This window comes from Heterodontus francisci, chromosome 11, assembly GCF_036365525.1.
Source record: "Heterodontus francisci isolate sHetFra1 chromosome 11, sHetFra1.hap1, whole genome shotgun sequence".
NCBI lineage: Eukaryota > Metazoa > Chordata > Chondrichthyes > Heterodontiformes > Heterodontidae > Heterodontus > Heterodontus francisci.
Genome location: NC_090381.1, coordinates 97,990,840 through 98,011,249, shown reverse-complemented (window position 1 = coordinate 98,011,249; position 20,410 = coordinate 97,990,840). Strand labels below are relative to the sequence as shown.

Here is a 20,410-nt window from a genome sequence, read left to right as displayed (position 1 = left end):
CTAGGACACTACCCTGATGAACTCCTGCAGTTATGTCCTGGGACTGAGATAATTGACCTCCAACAACCATCTTCCTTTGTGCCAGGTATGACTCCAAACAGCAGAGAGTTTTCCTCTGATTTCCATTGATTCCAGTTTTGCTAGGGCTTCTTGATGCCATACTCGGTCAAATGCTGCCTTGATGTCAAGGGCAGTCACTCTCACCTCACCTCTGGGGTTCAGCTCTTATTTTCATGTTTGGACCAAGGCTGTAATGAAGGCAGGAGCAGAGTGACCTGGTGGAACCCAAACTGAGCATCAGTGAGCAGGTTATTGCTGAGCAAGTGGATCTTGATAGCACTGTCGACGACCTCTTCCATCACTTTTCTGATGATTGAGAGGAGATTGAAGGGGCGGTAATTGGCTGGGTTGGATTTGTCTTGCTTTGTGTAGACAGGACATACCTGGGCAATTTTCCACATTGCTGGGGAGATACCAGTGTTGTAGCTGTACTGGAACAGCTTGGGTATGGGTGTGGCTAGTTCTGGAGCACAACTCTTCAGTACTATTGCCGGAATGTTTTTCAGGGCCCATAGCCTTTGCAGTATCCAGTGCCTTCAGCCATTTCTTGATATCTTGTGGAGTGAATCAGATTGGCTGAAGACTGGTATCTGAGATGTGGGGACCACAGCAGGAGGCCGAGATGGATCATCCACTCAGTACTTCTGGCTGAAGATGGATGCAAATGTTTCAGCCTTGTCTTTTGCACTGATGTGCTGGGTTCCCCCATCATTGAAGATGGGGATATTTGTGGATCTCCTCCTCCTGTTAATTGTTTAATTGTCCACCACCATTCACAACTGAATGTGTCAGGACTGCAGATCTTAGATCTGATCCATTGGTTGTGGGATCGCTTAGCCCTGTCTATCACATGCTGCTTCTGCTGTTTGGAATGCAAGTAGTCCTGTGCTGTCGCTTCACCAGGCTGACAACTCATTTTTAGGTATGCCTGGTACTGCTCATGGCATGCCCGCCTGCACTATTGGTCCCCCGGCTTGATGGTAATGGTAGAATGGGCCATGAGGTTACAGATTGTGGTTGAATACAATTCTGCTGCTGCTGATGGCCTACAGTGCCTCATGGATGCTCAGTTTTGATTTGCTAGATCTGTTCAAAATCTATCCCATTTAGCACAGTGGTAGTGCCACACAACACCGTGGGTATCCTGAATGTGAAGATGGGACTTCATGTCTACAAGGACTGTGCGGTGGTCACTCCTACCAATACTGTCATGGACAGATGCATCTGCGGCAGGCAGATTGATGAGGATGAGGTCAAGTAGGTTTTTCCCTTTTGTTGGTTCCCTCACCACCTGTGGTAGACCCAGTCTAGCAGCTATGTCCATTACGACTCAGCCAGCTCGGTCGGTAGCAGCGCTACTGAGCCACTTGTGTGATAGACATTGAAGTCCCCCATCCAGAGTACATTCTGTGCCCTTGCTACCCTCAGTGCTTCTTCCAATTGGTATTCAGACATGGAGAAGGACTGATTCATCAGTGGGTGGGGGCAAGCGGGGCAGTGGGGGGAGCAGTAAATGGTAATCAGCAGGAGGTTTCCTTGCCCATGTTTGACTTGATGACATGAGACTTGGGGAACTTGGAGTCAATGTTGAGGACTCCCAGGGCAACTCCCTCCCGACTGTATACCACTGTGCTGCCACCTCTAGTGGGTCTGTCCTGCCAGTGGGCCAAGACATTGCCAGGGATGGTGATGGTGGTGTATGGTATGATTCTATGAGTATGACTATGTCAGGCTGTTGCTTGACTGGTCTCCAAATTTTGACACAAGCCCCCAGATGTTCACAAGGAGGATGTTGTAGGGTTGACAGGGCTGGGTTTGCCGTTGTCATTTCCAATTCCTATGTCGATGCCGCGTGGTCCGTCCAGTTTCATTCCTTTCCTTATCGACTTCGTAGTGGTTTGATACAACTGAGTGGCTTGCTAGGCCATTTCCGAGGGCATTTAAGAGTCAACCACATTTCTGTAGGTCTGGAGTCACATGTAGGCCAGAACAGGTAAGAACATTAGTGAACCAGATGGGTTTTTACAACAATCGACAATGGTTTCATGGTCACCATGAGACTAGATTTTAATTCCAGATTTTTTATTAATTGAATTCAAATTTCACCATCTGCCATGGTGGGATTCTAACCCATGTCTCCAGAGTATTAGCCTGGGCCTCTGGGTTACTACACAATCCCATTACGCCACCGCCTCCCCTCTATTGCATGTTAAAGAAAAGCAGGACATCACATTCCTAGAAGACAGCAATCCCACAGAGGAGTTCAAGTAATATCAGAAATTATTTTGTGATTTTTGTATTTTTTATTCATTCATGGGATATGGGCATCATTGGCAAGGCCAGCATTTATTGCCCATCCCTAAGTGCCCTTGAGAAGATGGTGATTAGCCACTTTCTTGAACCGCTGCAGTCCATGCAGTGTAGCTATACCCACAGTTCTGTTAAGTAGAGATTTCCAGCATGTTGATCCAGCAACGATGAAGGAACAGCAATAAATTTCCAAGTCAGGATGGTGTGTGACTTGTAGGGGAACTGGGAGGATCCCATGGACCTGCTACACTTGTTATTCTAGGTGATAGAGGTCACAGGTTTGGGCGGTGCTGTTGAAAATGCCTTGGCGAGTTGCTGCAGTGCATCAGCAGGCATGTTGCACTGTTGGTGGCGGGAGTGAATGTTTATGGTGGTGGATGGGACACCGATCAAGTGGTGTGCTTTGTTCTGGATGGAGTTGAGCTTCTTGAGTATTGATGGCGCTGCAGTCATCCAGATAATGATGAATGATGGGCCAGTATTATGATCTGGCAGAAAATGGCATAAAAAGGGCAGCATCGATAAAGTAGATGCATGGGGAAATTGTAGGGGCAGTGGTTCCAGAGTGCATTGGAGACGAAATTAATGTTTGCACTGCAGAAAATGATCACAGGAAGCAAAATCTGGTGGTAGTAGCAGGGAGAGAAGACAACGCAAGGCCACTGACAGCAATTCCGGTAGAGGAGCAAAGTCCTTGGGTGAGTTGGTGTGGTGTGAAGGTTATGCAGCTAGTATGAAGTGGCATATGGTCAAAACTGAGGTGCGCCAGCTTAGGTTTTTGCTGGGATTGACTTATAATGTGTCTGCTACACCTTTGAATCAAAACACGAACACCAATTTCTATAGAATATTTATGGCCTGAAAAAAATTCTAAAATGGGCAACAATCTTGCATATTTTCTTGCAAGGCCCTGGACAACAGTGAAGAGAGAGGTTTTAGTCACGTGCATTTGAATGCTAATATCCTACTATATAAAATCAGGCCCATGAGATTACATTTTATTTAAACAATGTGCTGGAAACAGTTGGTTGGTCAGTTATTATATGGGTTGGGGACTGAGAGGGCAAAAGTTAAGAATGAATGAAAATGAAACAATAAGTGAAACTTGATGGCAGAGAGGAGAGGGGAAAGAAAGAGAGAGAAAAAAAACAGGAGAAACCAGAGGTAACAAGAAATCCCAGAATTTGGATTGTTGAAAATAGAAAATCTGTAACGTGTTCATTAGCAACTCCATGAAATTTGTCTGGGTTATTCTGTTCTGCTCACAATTAACAGGGTCAAATCACTTAACTTTGTCTCCAATTACACACCTATTAGCTTTTATTAGTAGGGGGATCGAGTTTCGGAGCCACGAGGTCATGATGCAGCTGTACAAAACTCTGGTGAGGCCGCACCTTGAGTATTGCGTGCAGTTCTGGTCACCGCATTATAGGAAGGATGTGGAAGCTTTGGAAAGGGTGCAGAGGAGATTTACTAGGATGTTGCCTGGTATGGAAGGAAGGTCTTACGAGGAAAGGCTGAGGGACTTTGGGTTGTTTTCGTTAGAGAGAAGGAGGAGGAGAGGTGACTTAATAGAGACATACAAGATAATCAGAGGGTTAGATAGGGTGGATAGTGAGAGTCTTTTTCCTCGGATGATGATGGCAAACACGAGGGGACATAGCTTTAAGTTGAGGGGTGAAAGATATAGGACAGATGTCAGAGGTAGTTTATTTACGCAGAGAGTAGTAGGGGCATGGAACGCCCTGCCTGCAACAGTAGTAGACTCGCCAACTTTAAGGGCATTTAAGTGGTCATTGGATAGACATATGGATGAAAATGGAATAGTGTAGGTCAGATGGTTGGCGCAACATCGAGGGCCGAAGGGCCTGTACTGCGCTGTAATGTTCTAATTCTAAAAAAAAAAATACCATTCTAGTTAACATATCAAACAAGGCAAAAGAGAATCAAGCAACAACCATAACAGAAAATTGATAACACTTTTATTCTGCAGCATGAAGTGCAATCAAGGCTTTATTATTCCATCAATGTAAGCAGGCAGTCACGCTTTTGCTGTTTTGAAATTTAGGAATATACACTCAACTATAAAAGCAGAACACATGGTACAGGCCTCTGACCAAAAACTGCGACAAGACAAATGAAAAGAAAATGAATGCCAGTGCAATGGACTGCCAGGATATTTTTTGACTTTGCAAAAGTCCTATTATAGTGCAACTTGTGCACATCATCACTCATGCAAGAACACCTCTCAATGAGCATTTGCCATTCTGTGCTATACTTTTTAGTAATACAAATAAGAAATGCAGGAAATACTCAGCAGGTCCGGCAGCATCTGTGGAGAGAGAAGCAGAGTTAACGTTTCAGGTCAGTGACCCTTCATCAGTTTTTTTATTGCAGATTTCCAGCATCTGCAGTATTTTGCTTTTATATTACTATACTTTTCAGTATTGGGCCATTGTCCAGGAGGAGGTTGCACTGACATCAAAAATACACTTTAAAAATAACATGAGAGAGAACCAGTTGAAAGATAAACACATGATATGCTGGAAATAGTAAGGGATCTGACATCACCTGAAAAAATAAAGAAAAAGGACAGGGTGTCACTAGGCTCAGACCTTCCTGAAGAGGAAGTATTTTTCAGGGGAAATTCATCACTATTATTTGGGGCGTTTGGGGGGGTGTGGAAGGGTGATGTTTGGGCAAAATCAGTAAGAAGTACTCACCGTTATTTTAATTGTAATCATGTCATAGACAAATAATGTGCTAACGATTTTGCAATGCTAGTATGTTATCAAATGCAAATTCATCACTGCGAGCTGTTACAGACAGGTGAGAGATCATAAGCATGGTTCCCCCTTTTTCACCTCTCAACTGATCAAAGACGACAGTTTTTAAGTGTTTGTTTTTCACCCGAATGCTTTAATTATCAAGAACAGGCAAATGACAGGTTTTCTCTTAAATTTAAAAAAGATCAATGTTTATTATACAACACACGAAATATACGCAACAACACCATACAGATAAACACACACTCCAGAAAAGATAGAGATTATAAAGATAACATATATATGTCTGATGACTTGTAAAATGTTCTCTATTAAACTTGCTTTTCCCTGGGTGAAGACTTGAAACGGTGCAGGCCTGTAATCTTTTCCCTTGTTCATTGAAGAAAGACTTAGGAGATTCAGGAAGATGGATCTGCTCTTGTTATATTCCAGCCAAAGGTCAATGGCAAAGTCCTGTTATGATTTCACAGATCAGGAGTTCAAGGCCAAATTCCAGTCTCTGCCTACCTGTAGTTCAAAGCTAGTAATCTTAGGCAGGGTCCTTTCTCTTCAATTGCATAGATGGATCTCCTTTGTTTGCCCAGAATATACAGTTATTAAATCTCCTTACCAGAAACCTAGTTTCTACCATGTGACCATAGTTTCTCTTTCCATTGGCTTCATAAATGATTTCTGATGATGAGGCCATTTTAAATAATGGAGTCCAGGTGTCATTCATCCTCATCGCGCCTTGATAAAGAAGGGAAAACCCTTCTTTATCAAGGCGCGATGAGGATGAATGACACCTGGACTCCATTCTTTCACCCATTCTTTGGAATTTGAGCTTGGAGTCAAAATTCTGTGACAGTATTGTTAACCCAATCAGTTGGAGAGAAGCAGCCATTATCACAGAAAAGATCATTTGCATTTTAATGATTTCTCAGGGATGTGTCCAGAAAGGTCATTTGTATTTTAATGATTTCTCCAAAACTTGACCAGACATGGAAATTAGCTCAGGGTTCTTGTAGTTTATTGCCAGGAAAGGAAAGGTCACCTGACCTCTTACTCCATTTTGTTTACAAGAAAAGTGTCCATTTTGGGCTTACTCTGTTAAGTTCATTTTATAGTTCAGAAGTTCAGATTGCTTGGGCATGACAGAGGGCAGTTCCGTCATTGCCTCCTGATTAGACGGAGCCAAAAAATCTTCAAGACAAAATTAAATAGAAACTGAAAATGCAGGGAAAAACACAACAGGTCAGTAAAGAGAAAATACAGTTCGGGGTGTTAACTTCGATCAGAACTGTGCATTTGCAACAAAAAAAAGAGGGCTGGATTTCTATGTCGGGGCAAGAAATGGAAGTAGGGACTATTTCTGGGTCCCAAAGCATCCCCTGGGGAAACAGAATTGAGTTACGATTTTCATGGAAATGACCCCTGAATTGAGGTGGAGATGGATTTGATGACCAATTAGCCACCACGGGGCGGGAACGGAGGTGGGCCAATTGAAGTGCAGGCCGATTTAAACTCCCCATGGCAGCCGTTACTGTAGCTGCTGTTACACTGCTGAAAGAGATCAAAGAAGATTCTCATTCAGCTTTGGGCTGGATTGCTGTCTTCCACAATGTCTCAGGAGAGCCGACTGCCTGGAACCCAGGGCAGGGCAGTAGCTCAATTCTTGGACAGTGATGAAGAGGTCTTGCTGGAGGTCGTGCGGGAGAGGAGAATCCTCTTCCAGGAGAATGGTAGCAGGAGGTCACCCATACATACCAAACAGTACTGGGTCAAAATTACTGCCACTCTGAGCAGCAGAAGTGTCATCAGACAAACCTGGGTCCAGTGTAGAAAGAGGTTCAATGATCTCATATGCTCTGGCAAGTTGAGTGCAAGCCCCAACTCTCAGGACAGGTCCCTGGGTATTCATCTTCCAGCAGTCACACTAGCTGAGGAGCCTCTGGGCTCATGCTGCTTGTGAACATGAGAGGAGTGTGTGCACTTACTGACCTCTCAGAATAGTTTAGAGCCATAGTGGCTACCGAGGACCTGCCAACATTGAAACATGTTGCTTCTAATGAATAGAGGCAGATGTCATTGGCCACTGAGGAAAACAGTACCTTATCACGCTGCCTCTTATCCTTGCAGGAGAAACGGGCACATAATGCCCAGGAGAGGGCACAAACAGGCAGAGGGGTAGCATTCCTTCAAGCCATAATGGCAATCGAGGAATGGAGTTAGCCAGGATGGCAGACCAGGAGGAAGTCGGCTCTGGCAAAATGGGCACTCATGGTGGAGATGGTGATTACAGAGGGCAAAACGCTCATTAAGGGGGTGCATTGCATTCCACCCCAACCAACAGCATGCCAAAAACTGACTTGCATTGGGAAGCCTCAGCACTACAGAGGCCTTAGCTCTCCAAGGCTAGTTCTCATGATCTCCTTTTGTATCTCCCACAGGTGCAGATGTCCACCCCACAAGACCTTCACCCTCTCCATAGCCCCAGATGATCACCAAGAAACCAAAGATGCACTGTCACATCTTACAAGCACATCCTCCACTAGCGCATATACTCTCACCTCGGTGGGTTCTCGTGCACGCTTAGATAGCACGGTACTAGTTTGCAGGAGAAGGTGACAGAGGCAGAGGGAGCTGCAGGCAGTTCCCTTGGAGGAGGGAAGACCGACACAGCCCTGCTCAACTGGGCACAGATGCAGGGCCTCAGGAGTCACTGGAAAGGAGGCTCTACCTTGAGCAGCAGCAGCAGATGTGCTCCCACAAGTCAAAATTCCCTGAGGCTGTGTGGGCTCGTGGGCAAAGAATGGAGGAGTCCATCCAGCTCATATGTGCCACAATGACTCAGGGCTTTGAACATATGGGCTCCTCCATTGACAGAGTATCCAACCTCATGGAGAGCCATATGCGGCATCACTTAGAGTGTATGCAAGAACTGTGCACTGATAGCCACAGAATGCATGCCACACTATCTGGATCAATTGGTGGTGTCAATGGCACAGTTTGGAGGGCAGTTGCGCCCCAGCTGGTGCTCCCTTCCAAGGATCCAGAGCGCCCACCAAGGGCTGAGGCAGACACCAAGGACAATAGGGGTGCTACCCCTCGTGGGGTGCCTTTATCATCCTCGGCCTCCTTGGCTCCTTTGACAGTGGGAACCTCTGTGCAGCAGGGCCCGGTGACAGAGGCTGCCCCCGCAATGATGCAGGTGCAGGAGATGCCCCCACGAGCACCTCCACGATGAGGACGACTGCCACATGCATCTCAGCTGCAAGCTGAAGCAATTGAATAGGCTGCCTCCACCTCCTCCGAGACCACAGGGGGAGCACCACTTGGAAGTAGCTGAGTACGGAGGCTACCAGGTTGCATGGAGCACTGAGTGGGGGTATTTTCTTGCTGTATCTGCGCACTGTTCTCCTATCTGAGCACTATGTAAATAATTACACTTTAAGCCAAATGCCTGAGACTCCTTTTATTGATGGCGGGACAAGAAAAGAGGTGTGAGGTGGTGAAGGAGATCAAGGCTTCACAGTGGTGATGGCAAAGCTTCTAGACAGATATGTTTTCTTCATTGGTGGCAAGAGTTTAGATGTTGCAGGTCCCGTCTTCAATGGATGTGTTACCCCAGTTATCTCAGAGTGACCTGCAGAACATGCTTTTCATCCTGAGTCAAAGGGGTTCAGTTGAAATTTCCTGAATAAGATGATTCCTGACACCCGTGGCATCATGATGAGACCGTTGTGCAGTGCCTGGCCACCACCCTGTGTAGCTGGTGCACCTTAGTGTTCTGTATCCTCCCCCTTTGCCTCCTCTTACTCCTCCTCTCCCACCTTATGCCCTTCCTATTCCTCCAATGAGCAGTCTCCCTCTAGGGCCTCACCATCCTCAAAGTCCACACCTCTCTGGACAGCCATGCTCTGGAGAGCGCAGCAGACCACCACAATGAATGAGATCCTTGCAGGAGTGTATTGCAGGGCGCCACGCCACTGGAAAACATTATCAGAAGCTCGATGGCCTGCTCAATGGTTATCTTAGTGAGCAGGTGACATTGGTTCTTCTTACCTCTGTCTGGAGGTCTCGTAGAGGGGTGAGTTGCTGCCTCTTCAAGGGATATCCCTTGTCCCCGAGGATCCATCCAAGGACTTTGGATGGTGGTTTGAAAAGTTGTACCAGCCTGGACTGGCAGAGGATGAAGGAGTGATAGCAGCTGCTAGGAACATGAGCACACACATGGAGGGAGCTCTTGTGGTCACAGACCAGTTGCACTTTGAGGGAGTGAAAGCCCTTCCTGTTGATAAATCTTACTGGCTGGTCATTGGGTGCCTTGATGGTCACATGGGTGCAATCGATGATGCTCTGCACCTGGGGGAATCCTGTGATGGTGTTGAAACCCACTGCCCTCTGAGCCTGTGAGGCCTCATTTGTCATGAACTGAATGTATTGTCCAGCCCTGGCGAAGAGGGCATTGGTGACCTGCGTGATGCAGTGATGTGCTGCTGTTTGTGAGATGCCACCAAGGTCTGCAGCTGATCCTTGGAAGCAGCCAGAAGCAAAGAAGTTCAAGACCACAGTGTCTCTGACAGCTACTGGCAGGGCATGGTGACCAGTATGGCGAGGTGTGAGGTCTTCAGTGGCAAGGGCATCGATGTTTGTGACCATCTGCCTGGAGAGTCGCAGTCTCCTGTGGCACTGGCTCTCAGTTATGCCAAGGTAGCTCCGTCTTTGCTGGTAGATTCTATGCTGAGCGTATGGCTTCTGTGTCCTTTCTGACCCTCTTTCCTTTCTCTGCCCCCTGATGCTGGAGGCTCTGCCCTTCCTGCGGAAAGTGTTGCTCCTCAATGCCCCTGTGAAAATCTCAACACCCACCGTTAACGAGGTCTTAATGAGCTCTTCAACCACCCTAATTAGCCTTAACTGGGGATTGGGCAGGATCGGCATCCCCCCCTCCTCCCCACCCTAATGGCTGCTACTGGGAACGACATCGGGAAACTAGCACGCCGGCCAGCGCTGGCATTTTCGGGCCCCGTTCCCTTCCATTCCGGCCCGTGGTGGGACCTGAAAATTCAGCCCATAGATTTCAACAGGGACAAGAGACTCAGAATTTATGATCAGTTCCTAATTTGGAAGTTTTTTGTACCCCCACCAACCACACCCTCCTAAAGGACTAACTGGTACCTACAAGTGTGTTAAATTTCGATAAAAGCAGAGTTTTCCTTCCCCCAAATGAGAAGAGATTTGGAGAGAGTGAAAGTTAAGCCTGACTGGCAGTGAGTAGGTGGGGACTGGCAGTCAGGAGCCTCCTCCCCTCAGCACTGGGCTCACTTTGTGTAATAGCGAGAGAGGAGCTGGCTGCAGCTTGGAGATTAGACTGTTGGCAGCGCAAGCTTCTCCCCGGCCACACACACAGACACAACTTACTGCAAACTTTCTTCTCTCTCTCTCTCTCTCAGGGTAAAAGTTGGGAGGCGCGTACCCGCTGGTCTCGCGAGAGCGCGCGCTGGGAGGCTGGGCCACCCGGGCCAGTCTGTGTCTCTGTCTGTGTGTCTGTGTCTGGTCACTTAGCCTCTGCAGCTGATGGAGATGGCGATGCACTGCCTCGGGCGCCTCATTCCTCCCTTCCTCACATTCCTAATAACTCTCCTTGCAGCAAACGCCTCCGCTTCAGAGCAGCCGCCCATCCCTAACGGTGAGCAACAATGTATATTGTTTTATGATTCTTACTATATAAGTTTTCATTTTAAAATAACGCCCCCCCCGCCCCGCTTCCAACACTCCTCAGTAGAATTAGTCCAGCTGCAGGCTGAATGGAATTGGTAAAGTTGATCTGCCTTGGATTTTTAAAATATATTTTGTAATCCTTATGTTTAAGCTTCATGGTATTGAATACTCTTGATTGATTTTTCAGTTTTATAAGTTGCTTCATTATGATCTTTTAAAAGTTTAGAAGTTGTCAGAAAATTGAAGGATGAGACTTTTTTTGTTTACAGTTTTATTTCTTATTGCCAATATGAAGTTGTGTTTGTTATTTCCAAGGTTGTGTTTTGATGACTTATTGACAGGGATCTCCCTCCTCCCCCTCACGACTAACTTAAGGGTCTGTACATTTTTTTTTAACCAGAGAAACAGAATCCCTAATTTAGAAACTGTCCTTTTCACTGTAAACTTTCATGTTAAGAGAGGAGAGATTTGTATGTTGGGAGGGCACACAAAGGTATCCTGTATGTCCTTCCAATATATAAATACGACATACCTGAAATAAATGCTCCTTGTGTTACGAGGTTGCAAGTTAATTCCTTGTGGGCAGTGGCAAAATCTGCTCTGTTCATTAATTTTCATCGGCGTCAGATGTTGCTTTTACAGACAAGAGTGTTTACTTTAGACCCAGAAGCTGTCCAGAGTTATTCATGGAAACGATGATCGTTTGAGCTGCCTGCATGCAAAGCAGCACGTAATTCTGCTGAATGCTTCTCAAATTTTCGAAATATTTATTAATTTACCAATTTGAAAACAATCTTAGCAGTTGCTTTATCAGTAAAGCAAAGTTTTCTGCTCCATATTTGCCAGAAGAAAGTATCTAGTGAAATGTATCCAGTGAACTTGTTAACTTCAGAAGAGTATCTACCCTTATGCTGCCCCACATCCCCACTCCGTAGAAATGCTTTGTGTAAAGCATGTTGTTGGTATTTAAATTATATATAGACTTTAGATCGTACCCAAAGCTACCCCTCATGATATTGCCTTTTGAAATTGTGCAAAAGTTGTTTCACATTGATGTCAAAAAGCACAAACTGTGGTATACCTCACCTTTCTCCCCCACCCCCCAAGATAAAAATACCTTCCTGTGTTAAGTATTGATGTCATGGAATACGAGGAGATGGATTTGTATTCACTGTTTCTTGCATGATATGTTCCTGACCTCTGACCTTGGGCTAGCCAAAGAACTTTTCTATAATTTTTTTTTGTTGGATGCTGGCTAGGCGAACATTTATTGCCCATCCCAAATTGCCCTTGAACTGAGTGGCTTGCTAGGCCATTTTCGAGGGCATTTCTTATAAGAGTCAACCACCTTGCTGTGGGTCTGGAGTCAGACCAGGTAAGGGCAGATTTCCTTCCCTAAAGAATGTTAGTGAACCAGACTAGCTTTTTAAAAATTCCAGATTTATTAATTAAATTCAAATTTCACCATCAACTGTGGTGGGATTCAAACCCACGTCCCTAGACCATTAGCCTGGGCTCTGGATTACTTGTTGAGTGGTATCAGCCCCAACAAACAAATTTCTCTGCAGCACCTGTGGAAGAGCCTGTCACTCCAGAATTGGCCTTTATAGCCACTCCAGGCGCTGCTTCACAAACCACTGACCACCTCCAGGCGCGTATCCATTGTCTCTCGAGATAAGGAGGCCCAAAAGAAAAAAAAAGAAAGAAGGTATTACCACTACGCCACCGCAGTCCTATTAAGTGAGGAGTGCTGTGCAAATGGGTTGTTGTGTTCATAGAACTAGTGGCTGCTTTTGATCCTCTATCCATGATATGTCATTGTTGTAAGTTATTTCGACTTTTTTGCGTATTTTAAGTGTAATGTTTTCTCGACTAAGAATAAAAACAAACTTATACAGCACATTTCACAACATCAGTTCAGACATTTGAACTGTCTGCCGACAAAGCAGCACACAATTCTGTTAAATTCTTTGAGTGCTTCTCAAATTTTCCAAATATTTGTATATCTGTTCTTTATCAGTGTCAGTAAAGGAACATTTTCTGTACCTTCTTTGCACGAACAAAATACCTTTAAATGTATCCATGAACTTTCTTTACAACGAATGGATTATTTTAAAGTGTAGTTACTGTTGTAGTTTAAGCAAACTTGGCAGCCAATTTGTGAACAGCAAGGACCAACAAATAGTACATTTTCTGTAGTGGTTTTGGTTGAGGGTTAAATGCTGAATAGAATGTAATGTGTAAATGAAAGCTGAAGTAAGGAGAAGGGGTAAAAGAGAGGGGTATGGGAGCTGGCGAAGAGGAATGGTGATAAGGTATCTGTAGGAAGGGATAGTGAGGAAAAGGTAAAGGTGTGGGCAGTTGAAGAGTAGGAAGGCTGATGTGGAAGAGAAGGGAATTCTCCCATTTTCTTCCTCCACACATGATCTGTATAATGAATCTTGCTCTTCTATTGACGGGGAGATGGTGGTATAGTGGTAATGTCACTGGACTAGTAATCCAGAGACACAGGCTAATGCCATGGGGACGCAGGTTCAAATCCCACCACAGCAGCTGGTGGAATTTAAATTCAATCAATTAATAAAGATCTGGAATTGTAAGCTAGTCTCAGTAATGGTGCCATGAAACTATCATTGATTGTCAGAAAAACCCATTTGGTTCACTAATGTCCTTCAGAGAAGGAAATCTGCTGTCGTTAATTCTGGCCTACATGTGATTCCAGACCCACAGTAATGTGGTTGACTCTCAACTGCCCTCTGAAATGGCCTAGCAAGCTACTCAATTGCCTTGGGCAATTAGGGATGGGCAACATCACCCACATCCCATGAAAAGAATAATAAAAATAATTGTCCATGGAGTTTTGTTTCTGTCTCCTAAGTACAAGTGGTGTTTTCAGTCCATTTATGTAACCCACAAAATTCCACTAATCTGGATGGATGCCAGTACCTTTGAAGTACAAAGTGTCCTACCTTTGTAGTGCTTTAAAAACTGTAATCTGCTATTCAAGCAAGTTGTACAAACAGGTATGCCATGAGTTTAGACACTGGCCACCATTTAGCATTTAAATTTAGCCCAGAAAAGCAGGATGAAAATACTTCTGTTGCTACTTGTAACTCAATGTGGATAGCCTTTATCTGCTTCCTTTTGTTTGTGTGGTTTCACAGAAGAAATTTGCCTATAATTTGACAGTGATGTATCAGTTTCACTGGTGGCAGATGTCGTGCTGTTGCAATATGAAATGGGGATAGCTGCATTATTCAGATGTTATCAAAGGAGCCTTATAAACGTACCCTGTATTGTACCTGGTTTGGGAGTATTTAATGCTGATACTGAATAGAGTCTTAACGGCACAGGAGGCAGCTATTCGGCCCATTGAATCCATGCCAGGTCTCTGTAGAGCAATCCAATGAGTCCCATTACCCCACTCTATCCCCATAGCCCTGCAACTTTATTTCCCTGAAGTGCCCAACCAAAGAATATAAGATAAATAGAACTGTGATAAATTATGGAAACCATATCAAAATAATAGTAATATCATTCAACAGCAACTTGCATTCATACGATGGGTTTATGGTAGAAAAATGTCCCACTGCACTCCACAGAAGTGTAGTCAGGAAAAAAAATGTACACTGACCCAAAGAAGGAGCGATTAGGAGGGGGTGATCCAAAGCTTGGCAAAAGAAGTAGGTTTTAAGATTATTAAAGGAGGAGAGGGAGATGAAGACACTTGAGATGGCTTGGCCATGTGAGCCGCATGGAAGATGGCAGGATCCCCAAAGACACATTGTACAGCGAGCTCGCCACTGGTATCAGACCCACCGGCCGTCCATGTCTCCGCTATAAAGACGTCTGCAAACGCGACATGAAATCGTGTGACATTGATCACAAGTCGTGGGAGTCAGTTGCCAGCATTCGCCAGAGCTGGCGGGCAGCCATAAAGACAAGGCTAAATTGTGGCGAGTCGAAGAGACTTAGTAGTTGGCAGGAAAAAAGACAGAGGCGCAAGGGGAGAGCCAACTGTGCAACAGCCCTGACAAACAAATTTCTCTGCAGCACCTGTGGAAGAGCCTGTCACTCCAGAATTGGCCTTTATAGCCACTCCAGGCGCTGCTTCACAAACCACTGACCACCTCCAGGCGCGTATCCATTGTCTCTCGAGATAAGGAGGCCCAAAAAAAAAAAAGGAGGAGAGGGAGATGAAGACCTGGGCAGGTTCAGGGAGGGAATTCCTCAAGTGTGGGACCTAGATAGCTGAAGTGCATGCCAATGGTGGGGGTGGATTCAAGAGAGGCTGGAATCAAAGTAAATGGAGAGTTTGGGGGAGGATTGTCGGGCTGGAGAAAGTTGCAGAGAGAGGGCAAGATCATGAATGAAGTTAAACATTAGGATGAGAATTTTAAATTTGAGGAGTTAGGGAACTGGGAGCCAGTGCAGGTTGCCAAGGACATGTGATGAGTCAGCAGAACGTGGGCAGTTCGGCAGATCTTTTGGAGAACGTCAAGAGAGGCCCACAAGGTAGGTGTGATTATTCAAGACTGATTCAAGCCTGCGATGATGCAGGGAGAGTCAGAAGGCAGAGGAGTAGTGACGTCTAATAGACAACAAGTTCAGTCTGGTATGCTGCATAGTTGCTGATATACTTATTATCCATAATTCAGTTACTCAATACAGCCTCTCTCTGAAACAAAACAGCAGCATGTCAAGGATTGTTGATCATGTTATGACTGTGGCTTGATGTGTAATTTAATCCCCAGTCCATATTTAAGACTTCAAGAGCTACTGTTAATGGATTCAGATAACAGGAGGAACAGAATTATATTCGAAGCTCTTACTTGCATTTAATGTACCCAAACAAAAATATTTTCCCAAAAAGACACCATTGATCAACAGAGAACCAACCTGCATCACTGTGAAATAAACATACATTTATTTAAGAAAAACATTAAATAAGTTATGGGGAAAGCCCTCCGTTTGTTTTATGCAATTCAAATCAGGACAAACTAGGTCAATGCTTTTGTGCTCTAGTGATTTATGGGATACAGATGTGAAGTCAGCCAGATGTGGCGACACGAAAGTATGGATGGGGGTGTAAGATCAGTAAGATGACATCAGTGTAGAAGCATGAAGACGGGAAGCAAATACATGTGAACTGTAAGTAGGCAACGGGCTGAAGCAGTTGCTGTTATCAGATTACAATCTATCAGTAGGAAGATGCATTATTTGCCAGACTGTGCAAATCTTTTTTTAAAACCAGTGCCTCGATTTTAACTGGATTTTACGTAGTTTTCTCAAAAGAAGCATTTGTGTGGGTTAGCCAGATTGCTTTGGATGGTTTGTTATACAGACAAGTTTAAGTTTGATGTATGAAATTTTGTTTCACTTATGCTTTCCGAGAAATGAATCATTTATTCTTTCAGTCAACTGGCACCCTGAATTGAGAGCAAAAGGATGAAGTAAGTTACATGTATTTTTTTTAATCCACAAACAAACCATAAAGAATTTGTACACATTTAAAACACTAGTTGAGATGATTATTAAGGAGGATGAATCTGATTAAAGTAAGCAAGAATTTTTTGAGGAGGTAACAGTGAGAGTAGACAATGGTAATGCAGTAGATGTAATTTATCTGGATTTTCAAAAGGTCATCTAAAAGTTTCCCCATAATCTTTTTCTTCTTTGGCCTCCTTGTCTTGAGAGACAATGGGTAAGTGCCTGGAGGTGGTCAGTGGTTTGTGAAGCAGCGCCTGGAGTGGCTATAAAGGCCAATTCTAGAGTGACAGACTCTTCCACAGGCGCTGCAGATAAAATTGGTTGTCGGGGCTGTTACACAGTTGGCTCTCCCCTTGCACTTCTGTCTTTTTTCCTGCCAACTGCTAAGTCTCTTCGACTCGCAACTCTTTAGCCCCACCTTTATGGCTCTGGCGATCACTGGCAACTGACTCCCACGACTTGTGGTCAGTGTCACAGGATTTCATGTCGCGTTTGCAGACGTCTTTAAAGTGGAGACATGGACGGCTGGTGGATCTGATACCAGTGACGAGCTCGCTGTACAATGTCTCCTTGGGGATCCTGCCAGCTTCCATGCGGCTCACATGGCCAAGCCATCTCAAGCGCCGCTGGCCCAGTAGGGTGTATATGCTGGGGATGTTGTCTGCCTCGAGGACTTCAGCGTTGGAGATACAGTCCTGCCACCTGATGCCAAGGATTCTCTGGAGGCAGTGAAGATGGAATGAATTGAGACTTCGCTCTTGGCTGACATACGTTGTCCAGGCCTCGCTGCCATAGAGCAAGGTACTGAGGACACAGGCTTGATACACTTGGAGTTTTGTGTTCCGTGTCAGTGTGCCATTTTTCCACTCTCTTGGCCAGTCTGGACATAGTAGCGGACGCCTTTCCCATGCGCTTGTTGATTTCTGCATCGAGAGACAGGTTACTGGTGATAGTTGAGCCTAGATAGGTGAACTCTTGAACCACTTCCAAAGCGTGGTCGCCGATATTGATGGATGGAGCACTTCTGACATCCTGTCCCATGATGTTCGTTTTCTTGAGGCTGATAGGCCAAATTTGTTGCAGGCAGCCGCAATCCTGTCGATGAGTCTCTGCAGGCACTCTTCTGTGTGGGATGTTAATGCAGCATCGTCAGCAAAGTGGAGTTCCCGGATGAGGACCTTCCATACTTTGGTCTTCGCTCTTAGATGGGCAAGGTTGAACAACCTGCCCCCTGATCTTGTGTGGAGGAAAATCCCTTCTTCTGAAGACTTGAATGCATGTGAGAGCAGCAGTGAGAAGAAGATCCCAAACAGTGTAGATGCGAGAACACAGCCCTGTTTCACGCCTGTTAGGATAGGAAAGGGCTCTGATGAGGTGCTGCAATGCTGAATTGTGCCTTTCATATTGTCATGGAATGAGGTGACGATACTTAGTAACTTTGGTGGACATCCGATCTTTGCTAGTAGTCTGAAGAGACCACGTCGGCTGACGAGGTCAAAGGCTTTGGTGAGATCTATGAAAGCAACGTCGAGGGGCATCTGTTGTTCACAGCATTTGTTCTGTAGCTGGCGAAGGGAGAACAGCATGTCCCCATTATAGACTAATGAATAAGGTCAGTGAATGCGGAGTCAGAGGACAGGTGGCAGGATGGATTGCTAACTGGCTGCAAGACAGAAAGCAGAGACTAGGAGTAAAAGGCAGTTATTCCGAGTGGTAGAAGGTGGGAAGTGGTGTTCCACAAGGCTAAGTGCTGGGACACTGCTGTTCACAATTTACATTAATGATTTGGTCCTTGGAATCAAAAACACAATTTCTGAAATTTGCGGATGACACCAAAATGGTGGTGGGGGGAATAGTCAATACTGAGGAGGACTGCAACAAATTACAGGAGGACATTAATAAACTTGCAGAATAGGCAAATAATTGGCAAATGAAGTTCAACAGAGATCAATGTGAGATAGTACATTTTGGTAGCAAGTATAGGGAGGCCATTTATGACTTGGAAGGTGAGAGTTGGGGGAGGGGGTGGTTCGAGGAACAAAAGGTTTTTGGAATACAAATCTTCAATCACTAAAAATTGTGCCACAGGTTAGCAAGGCCACAAAAAAGCAAACCAAGCACTCAGCTTTCTTTTTGGAAGGATAGGATTGAAAAGTAGTGAAGTTATGCTAAACCTGTATTGAACCTTGGTTAGACCACACTTAGAGTACTGTTTGCAGTTTTGGTCACCATGTTATAAAATGGATGTAGAGGCACTGCTGATGGTGCAGAGAAGATATACAAGGATGATACCAGAAATGTGTGGTGGTACCTGTCGGGAAATGATGAACAAGCTGGGTCTCTTTTCTCTTGAAAAAGGGTGGCTGAGGGTGACCTAATAGAAGTCTTTAAAATTATGAAAGGTTTTGAAACAGAAAGAATGTTTCCACTTGTGAGGAAGAGCATAACTTGAGGCTATCAATATAAGATAGTCAGCAAGAAATCCAATGGGGAATTCAGAAGAAACTTCTTTATTCATAGAGTGGTGAGAATGTAAAATTTGTTATCACAGGGAGTGGTTGTACTGAAGAGTATTGATGTATTTAGGAGGAAGCTAGACAAGCACATGAGCGAGTAGGGAATAGAGGGTTACGATGTTAGACTTAGATGAGTAAAGAGGGGAGGAGGGTTGAGTGGAGCATAAATGTCAGCATGGACTGGTTGGGCCGAATGGCCTGTTTCTGTGCCGTATATCCTATGTAATTCTATGCAGAATAGAATTCTGACCTTGAGTTCCATGTATGGGTTTAGTTGTAATCCAAGTTTTAAATGTTGCCACACCGATACTAAATGCCCTCTGTGAGTTTAGACACACCTCTTGTGAATGGGCAGTTGACTTTGATTACAAACAACCTAGAGTATAGAGCAGAAGAGTGCATTGTATGTAGGCTTCTCAATCAGGGAGATAACTTGGATTTGGCTAAGTGGCAATGTGTGAAGTAGCTTCATCTCACCACAAGTGTTCTCTTCAATATCTGTTGCATGTTCAAGATCAGTAAATACCTGGAATCACCATTTCTAGCTGTAAGGGTGTTAACAACGACCCAATGAGTATAAATACAGCAATCTTTTTGAGGAACCTGAAAGAATTCTACAATATCAGGAGTGAATGGATTCATTAACTGAAGAGGAGGAACAAAAACACATTCATTTTCTCAGAATCCCAAACCAGCCATTAGCCAGCAGTACTTTTGTGTGATTACTGGTTTCCAAAAGTGGTAGATATTGATGTAAAGACATGGAGACTCATTCTCAGACTTATTCTGGCTTCATTCAGACCTTCAAATTGAATAAGAAAACATTTCTATAGAATATGCATTTATAGAATATCTTGCACATACCCAGTATGTCCCAAGTCATGTACTTTGCTGGGAGGGTAAAATAATGCTAACTTCCGGGCCAACTAGGGAAAAGAAATCTGAAAAATTCCTCTCCCTGCCAGTTAGGCGATCAACACTAGGCTAGGAGACCACATTGATCTTGATTTATAGTACCGTGTCCGAGCCCTTGTGCAAGGTGATCTTTGTCTCATCCGGAAACTGGTCCAGCTCTCTCTAGAAGGAAATCTGTGTGTTAAATTTTTTTCTTCAAATCCCCTCTAAACCTCCTGCCCCTTACCTTAAATCTACGCCCCCTGGTTATTGACCAGGAGACTGACTTGCCAGGCAGAGATTTTGTGCCCTCATAGCAGAAGACTTCACACCACTGCTTGTCATTTCCTGCCAGTAGCCAGCAAAGTCACTGTTCCCTTGAACTGCTTCGCCTACGTGTCCTTCCAAGGAGCAGTTGTGAAACTTGGTGATGTGTTGCTATCTGATAATCTGTTAATTGTGTATCAATTGTTTGATTACATGCAGGTGGAGGGTGTTAAATGTGGTCTTCATTGAGGTCTTACGTGAGCACTTAGAAGCAGACGCTTACTGAGACTGGTGGAGGGTTTGAGTGAGGAGCTACATGTCTGTAATCCTTTTACTCTACAATAAATGTGAAACTGAGTAAAGATAGGCTCCAGCTTTATCCTTCCA

The 20,410-nt window shown here is 44.7% G+C and overlaps 1 protein-coding gene across 2 annotated transcripts in view; it reads left to right on the top strand.

Moving 5' to 3' along the window:
• The first annotated feature begins 10,530 nt into the window (after nt 1-10,530).
• Nucleotides 10,531-20,410, top strand: part of plod2 (procollagen-lysine, 2-oxoglutarate 5-dioxygenase 2) — a 182,280-nt gene continuing 172,400 nt past the window's right edge. Inside the window, exon 1 of one of the 2 annotated variants that reach the window (XM_068042599.1) lies at nt 10,531-10,824. In XM_068042599.1, coding sequence (XP_067898700.1) covers nt 10,713-10,824 — 112 coding nt within the window. In that variant the 5' untranslated portion in view covers nt 10,531-10,712. The remainder of the gene's footprint in view (nt 10,825-20,410) is intronic. The other variant, XM_068042598.1, reaches the window with a different exon arrangement.